This window comes from Acanthaster planci, linkage group LG02 (genome assembly GCF_054643075.1).
Source record: "Acanthaster planci isolate LZ-2023a linkage group LG02, COTS_SCS, whole genome shotgun sequence".
Classification (NCBI taxonomy): Eukaryota; Metazoa; Echinodermata; class Asteroidea; order Valvatida; family Acanthasteridae; genus Acanthaster; species Acanthaster planci.
In genome coordinates, this window is record NC_141778.1 from 27,824,285 (window position 1) to 27,832,499 (window position 8,215).

The window sequence follows — 8,215 nt, forward strand, 5'->3', positions numbered from 1 at the left end:
GTTCCTATTGTTATGTTAACAAGCAGCATGAATAGGAAATTTCTCTCAAACAAGGTGCGCCGATGTTCTCTGTGAATTTCGGCCACAGAGTGAGTCCTGTGGAAGTGTGGGATCGAATTTCACGGTCTGAGTACAGTCGTTTTCCTATCTCCAGATAGGAAAATTATTCAGCCTTCAGCCCACTTCCAATTCCAGTGCAATGTTGTCAGTACCCTGTGAGCCCGAGCTACATCTACTACAAAACTATTTCCAAATTGTAAATTGTTATGGACAGAGGTTCGACGACATTAACGACGACACTCTATTTCCAATTAAGTCTCTGACTGACCATATATAATGTATATTCCTGGGAAGTAATGGGCCCGGTTGCCTTTTTAGGGGCTACTGCTGCGATTGACAATGCCTGTCTCAGCATTTCTTTTTATTTATAAACCTAGATCGTGCATGGTATTTATTTTCCCCGCCCCACTCCATAATGATATTTGGCATCCAATCCACCAAAACATTACTTAAACAGCACTTATGTATAGAACCATGGTGGTTTAAACTCCTTATTTTTACAGTCAATCCACCAAAAATAATCATCCTCCCGATCTCAGAATTTCTTTATCCAAACCAAGATCACACGTGGTTTTATTTTTCCCGGCCTCACCGCATACTCATAGACAAGGTGTTTGACATGGGGACACTTGACAAACATTCCTTGAAGGAGATGGTGGATGGCAGCACTGTCAGAGACAGTCGATCTGTTGCTGAAGCCCAAATGAATAGCAACCTAAGCAGACCAGTAGTTGCGGTGCAATCTGGAGGCCTGAGTAAAACAGATACCTGAGGAAGTCTGCAACGGAACTCACAGGAGCTTCGGTTGGAGAAACATCGTGGTCGTCGCACTATCTAGAAAAATTGTCGCACAGTCGGCGCGAGTGGACAGTCGTCGACCCCAGGCTGCTTTGGACGCAGCGTCTGCAGAAAGGCCCGACACCCTGAAGGATCATTGGACAATGTCCAATATGTCAAGTGAAGACTCTCTGGTGCTGAGTGGAGGATCCCTGACTTGGGTTGACGAAGGATGTCCTCCCTGACTGGAAGAACCAGCAGCCATTGTACCAGGAGTCTTGTCAAGTCTTGGAAACCACAGTTGGCGAGGCACAGAGCAATGAGGAGGATCCACCATAGGATGCGTGGGATATTGAAGGAAAGGCCTACACCAGAAGGCCTGACCAGTTGAACAGTAGGGTGCCTGTCATCCCATGCCCATGGGTGAGGGAACCAGGAGCAGAACTTCGGGAGATGGGTTTTGTCATTGGAAGCGAAGAGGACGATAGCTTTGAGTCTTGTGGGAAATATTGATAGTCCAACATAAAATCATAAAATCTGACGCAAGGAAAATATTGTGAGGCAGTCTTTGATATTTGTGACGAACTGGGGCTGGGGGTACCCAAGCAGATTCAAGAGAAAATTTGGAATGGCAAGTACATTGATTGTGGGGCTTTGGTACGGCCAGTCCGCGGTGGATTTGTCAATAGCACTCCCCAAGATTGTGTGCTTTTGATCAGCTCCACTGAGTTACCTACTTGGCAAATTCGCCCTCCTGCCCAGCACACTTGCATAACGTCCATTGAGCAATGGACTTCGACCTTCTTAGTTTTTGCGTCCATATACTTGTTCGGCATCAAGACCAGGCGCGGCAGTTATCAATATATGCCGACTGGGGCATCATAACAGCTATTACTTTAATTGTACACTACCAAATAAAAGAAGGAAATAAGTGACATGACACTCACACAGCATTGACAGGCACTTCATAGGCGACTGTTTGTTTGTATAATAAAAAGGAAACTGAGCAGTCAACAAGAATTTTTTTCTGTTTTTTTTCTCGGTTGAATCACTTTAGTTTCATCGCAAATCATAAATTGGCATGAGGAGGCCGGTCAGAGGCTGCCTGGTGCTGATCGCCAAGTTGCTTGTTCGTTTTCGGTGGCCCCTGCATGGATGATGGATAGTGTTGTGTCAACCCGCGATACTAAAATAATCAGCCAATAAAAACATCACCGCGATACCACATGGTTCCATCCGGGGATTTGCTGCTTTATCGTCTTGCCTTATATGGAAGGCGGGGGCGTGGTTTTTTGCAAAAATGAACGGAGATGATGAGCACGCAGCTAGCAGGCCCCAGGATAGTGGCGAATGCGCGCGCGCCACTAGACGTATGTGCCTGGTTGACTAGACTTTATTAGAAGCCTCGCACGAATGGAGAAAAATGACACTCTGTTTGGTCTTTGCATCTTTCACATGGGGCTGCCGGCCACCGCAAAAACGAAGTAGTAGCACATGTGTTAAGTCTATGGAACGTTGCATATGCATAACTGTCGCTTCTCCAGGCCGCATGATGCATGCTGCGTGCTGCTTTGGCTGACAATGTCAAGCGTGAGCGGCTGCCAGCTTAGTGTGCCCGGCCAGCTAGCTACGGCCTGACCGCGGTGCGGTGCACGGGTGCAGCCTTTGACACGTAGCACAAAATACAGGAACACATCGTGATCGCTCTGTTTGTTTGAGTCCGTCCGGCCATTGAGCTGACCGAGGGTTGCGCAAAAAAAACCCTGCCGTGCCAGTAAGAAGCGAATTATTTCAAGAGACATACGATGTAATGTACACATTTAATTACCAACATTTCTCATGCATATTCTATGATCGTACAAGTAAAAGATAATGGCAGACATTAGAAATACCTTTGACCTTAAATTCTTATGTTTTTCTTCAAATTACCCGGAACCGGTTTTGACTCGGAACCGGTTATTTGTGCGGTACCGGAACCGGTTCCGTCAACCGTGGAACCTCCCAAGCCTAATGAATATATTCGGGCCCTATGGTAATTTTGGTTTGTGTTCTTGCAATCAAAATCGCCATCTATACAGTAAGGAAGTGTAACAATTGATGTCATTGTGACTGCAGAATTTCATTTCCGGCCATTGACTGACACTGTTTTAAATATCTGACGGTAGAGGTAGCAGGCTTTCAACTTTTACAACCGATGGTAACTGAGAATATGTACAGCTTTCGATTGGTTTCTGGTTTCTTGTTTACATCCCAGCAATTGGTATGTTGACAGTTGAGCGTGGAGAAGGGCGGTTGATGACTATGGTTTGATAAGCTAGGAGGGCAGTTTAATAAAGTTGGAACACAGATGCCAGGTGTTTATACACACCAACATAAAAATGTTTGGCGAGTGGGCCTTCTGTTACACACCCAAAAGCCTTGTTGCAAGTGGACTATCATGACAACTACACGATTTTGTTTCACCTGTTGAACAAAATTAAAAGATGCGTTTCTTTTCAACAGAAAGCGAAAGCCTTTATTAGTGAAAATATCCAGCATCGGGTGAGTGTCTGTGATTCTGTCAGCACACCGCAGCTGCAAATCTGAACCCTTCGTTATGCAGCAACACTACACGTACAGTAAGTCAGTGCTATGCGATGTAGAGAGTAAAGCACCCACGCATGAGAAGCACTGATGATGCTAATGGTATGAACCAATCAGCTGTGCCCTAAGTATGATGCCATAGCTCCGCCCATAAAATCGATGAAAGCATTTAATCAAGTGTATGTAATTAGCCTGAAGTGAAGAGGAAATAAATGTGTTACTGTTACTAATCTACATGTACAAATCCCAGGCTGGTGGATGTGTCAAACAAAATATATATGAGGGGTATATGAGCAAATTTCTTAGTGACACACTCCATTTTCTACTTGGCTGTACATTACCATTACTCAGAATTCACTGAGATCTCCCATCCAGAAGCTATCCATCTTAACTGTATTGGCGGTGGGTCTATAAGATGTAGCCAGTACTTGTTCCTGTTCAATGTGCATACATCTCTTCAATGTTTTTCCATGAACGAAGTACATGTATGTACTTTTTTGTAAATCATTCTTCATAACTTACCTAATTCACCAACCAGCAGGGTATGTTTGGTGTAATTCATGACAGCTCTAGCCACTGATATTGCACTCTTCACTCTGCGCAGACATCCCACTGAGCCGACATCATGGGTAACACTGTTAAAAAAGAAACATTACAGTAATCCAGTTTGGCCTTTAAAAAACCAGGGTCTTTAAAAAACAAAGCACATGCATGAGTCAGCATATGGATGCACTGATAGGACAGACCATTGTGTATGTATCTGTTCCCAATAGCCCTTTAATGAGTATGCGCTGTTGGAATATCGAACTGGCTCATTCCATTTACACATGGACAGACTTTTATATCATAACTGCCAACCTACAATACATTTGCAGTGTTTCCCTTAAACGTTTTTTGCTGTTGTTATCCGGACCAGTCCAATCATATTTTGAATGGTCTGTCACAATTGGGACTGGTCTGTGCCGCATGCACTTTTGTGTATTAAATTTAAACAATTACAACAGAAGATGAAAAGTTTGCATTAATCTCTCCATTCCATTGAGGATGTATTATGAATCGTGCTCATGAAAATCAGACACAATTACTCAACACAAAGTTTCATTAGAAATGGCTTCAAAAATCGAAAATCCTTTGGTGTCTCCCCTACCTCTATAGTAAACGTACAGTTCTTCATTTGTCATTTGTGTACTATGTTTCTTTATGGCAACAAAATTACTCAGAATCTAGAGAAGGATTTAAATTTTAATAATACACAAGTATATAGTTTTAATTCCAGATCGATAACCAATAGCATTTTATGTAAGTGATAGTTTAGCATATCCCCGGTCGAAGCGTAAACTGCGAGACAAAATTATAAATAAGCTAAACTAAGCAAGCCCCAGTCGAAGCGTAATCCGCAGACTGTAATTGGTTCACTTATCAAGTCCCCAGTCGAAGCATAAGTCGCGAGACAACAGTATAAGACAATTAAAACATGACCAGTCTCAGGTCGAAGCGTAAGCCGCAAGAGACAACAGAATACATTGTACATCAATGTAGCAACTAGTCCCTGGTCGAAGCGTAAGCCGTGTGTCATAACATCATTTAATGAAGCAAGTCCCGTCGCAACATAACATAGGGTCTAGCAGTAAGTACTAGCATATTCCCGGTCGAAGCATAATCCGCGGAATAGACACTGTTCACGTCACACCCGTACATACACATATACAGGCTACCCATTCCATCTGGTTATAAACTGCAAAGTAAACCATAAACAACAGACAGACTTCATATTAATTCCATGTACATGTATGTAAGAATTTGTTGATTGCATAGGTTTTATATAGCTATATTGATGCATAATCCTAAGGCCCATGACGGAGATAAGAATGAAATTCCGCCACACGGTCATTTATGACCGCCGCCAAATTGGCCGCATGATGATAGGTAAGTGACCTCGTGTGTGTAGGGGGTGATGGTGTTTGCACTGGCAATGTAACAGGAAATCAAGTTACTCCACAGGACTGAAGTAACGCCGTATGGTAGTTATAAATAAGGAATTCCGAAGCGGCATCCACAAGGTGCACCCCATCTGATAGATATATATCCTGCCGCCACCACTCAATTTGGAGGTGAGCAATCAACCTGCCCAGCACCCTGTGGAAAAGATTGCCCACCAAACGGTTAGGAGTTCACCTGGTGTGCTCAACCAAATTTTGTCTGTTAGCCGAGGGATAGGAAAACCATGGCAAAATCTCCGACCAGTAAATGATTGAGTGAGGTAATAACGCTCGGGTGACGGCAAGAATTTGTTTAATCCCCTCGAGCATTGATTTCTTGGGGACGTAGCCCAGATCATTGGAGCCAACGTGTAAAATGATCCATGTTGACGATGCTTGCTCTGCCATCCAGCAGCTGTGAAGGAAGTTGTTGAATTGGTCCAGCTGCAGGCCCCACCGACCCATACAATGAACAGTTGCCACTCCGTTAAGTGCCTCCCCCCAAGGAGAGGATAACGCCACACCGGAGGTCCAATGGATGAATGAGTCGCCAACCATCCAGACAAGGGGCTTGTTGTTGATCAGCGGATTTGCTCATAGAAGTAAAACAGAAATTAAATAGCTACCGGTATCAATACTTAAGGAAAAGTTAGCGTATGGTTGGAATCACAGTTGTTTTTGGTTTGGGGTAACATGACCCCAATGTACAAAGTAGCCACAAATTTGAAAGCAGTGTCATGGAAGAAACTCACTGCTAATACAAATATAGCGGCAGTAAACCCCTGACTGCTAACGACCTATCTGTTGGATCTCATCGTCAGGAATTCCCACCATTGCCGCTGCTGTGGCCGCACCAATCCGGAAAGGAATGAGAAGTATATCGGGTATCATGTATGCCAACGTAGCCAAGGACCCGCCTTAAAACAGCGGTAAATTGAGAACGTGTAACTGGAGAACCATCAAAATGGGATAGGAAATTGCTGAACTGCTTAGGACACATGCTTAGGAACTGTGTAGTGGCCTGAACAGGGCACAAGAAAATTCGCCCTCAGAAACAGCAGTTATTGAAACTAAACAACTCTGACCGTACTGGTTGGTCTTGGAGAAATGAATGTTTAGATTAACCACACTGCTAGAACAGGTATGACAAAGGGTAACATCAGAACAACGTAAAAGTGAAATTCCAGATCGAGTGGATGCGGTGAGTTCACCGACGCGCAGAAACCCAAAAAACGCTAACAGGAAAGCCGCTCGAAACAGTAGGGCTTCACACTGATTGGTACAAACGAAGTGCAAAGCAGGAATGATACGCTGCAGTGAAACAATCATAAATAGGGCGGCATTGATCACGCCGATCGTACCGGCGGTGGCAACCCTCTAACATTCGTTTCACGATAAAATGTTTAGTTCTGTCATGGGAACCCTGCAAGCAGAGTGTAGACGCAATCCCTGAGACATAAGATGCAACAGTAGCTGGAGTGTACCCATTAACGGACAAAAATGCCCCCCTTTCACTGAAATGAGAATCGAGGTAAAACAGAGTTGATGGACTTGAACTTTGTAGTCTGTTTAATACCTTTATGGTATTGTTTGGAACAAATGTTTCCACTTTTTATTTTTATCATTTTTCCAACAGATTGCTGGTCCCGATACTGGGATTCTTTGTCCAATCCATCCCTCCTCAACTTAAACACCAACATCGTGCCTACATTACTGCTGTCCGCCAAATACTCGGCGACCTGGAACTGAAGGGAGTCCTGGGCGAACTCTCACCACAGCATCCCGGCCTTTCCAGCTGATCCCTTCCATCTTAGCCTCTACACAGCCCATCTGACTACATCTTCAGGAGCAAAAACCACAGTAGATTCATTGGGGGCAGCCGTAAAATGGGTACGCAGCCCAGCAGGCCTAGTTTCTCCAACTGAGAGTCCATTGTTCAAAACGGCTGCACTGGGCTATAATCGTACCCTTGCCAAACCCATTGGTCAAAAGGAACCGATTACCCTACAAATACTTCAAAATTTGCTCACCAAACACAGCAACCCCAACGCTTCTCTTGCGGATCTTCGTATACTTTTCATTTTGTTTTATTAGTTATGCTGGTTTTCTCGGGTTCGACGAGGTCAGTTCCATTACAGCATCCGACTGCACTTTCTCGAACGACAGTCTAGTAATTCATTTACCCTGGTCAAAAATGGATCAGTTCAGACAAGGCGCTTTCATCACAATTCCCAGAACCCACAAGCCTACCTGCCCAGTATCCATTGCTGAAAGGTATCTCACAGTTCTTGGGGACTCCAGCGATTCAAAACTACCTCTCATTCGCAGGCTAACTACTCCAAAGAGAGGCCTCGTTGCTACCTCTCACCCCCTCAGTTATACCAGAACACAAGAAATTGTATTGAATGCCCTCAAGCCTCTTGTAGAAGATATCTCTTGTTACGGACTTCACGGTCTTCGTTCTGGTGATGCCTCTGCAGCCAAAAACGCCCACGTAAATCCAGAATTAATCTCGAGGAACGGCAGATGGAAGAATGGGAGGGCCTGAGATGCATACTTAGAACCAAACCATCAGACAAATCTGATAATCTCGAAGAATCTCGGTATTTGACCACGACACAATAAAATTTTACCTTTATACTCCACGTGACATAAAGAACTTTAGTGTGATAAAACTTTGCTCTTAAAAAAAAAATTTCTCCAGCAGAATAGATACATTTGCATTTTCTGTATTTAATACTGTTCGCCTGACACATCGAAATTAAATGAAATCGGGAATTGTTTTTGTAATGAATAACACCTGTTTGTCAAGTAAA

General features: G+C 43.9%; 1 protein-coding gene across 1 annotated transcript in view; it reads right to left on the reverse strand.

Moving 5' to 3' along the window:
- Positions 1 to 4,063, reverse strand: part of LOC147800096 (N(4)-(Beta-N-acetylglucosaminyl)-L-asparaginase-like) — a gene marked incomplete at its 5' end in the record, with an annotated part of 88,190 nt that extends 84,127 nt beyond the window's left edge. The window contains one exon of the mRNA XM_087129687.1: positions 3,943 to 4,063. Within this exon, the coding sequence (XP_086985813.1) occupies positions 3,943 to 4,063 (121 nt within the window). The remainder of the gene's footprint in view (positions 1 to 3,942) is intronic.
- Between the last annotated feature and the right edge of the window lie 4,152 nt (positions 4,064 to 8,215).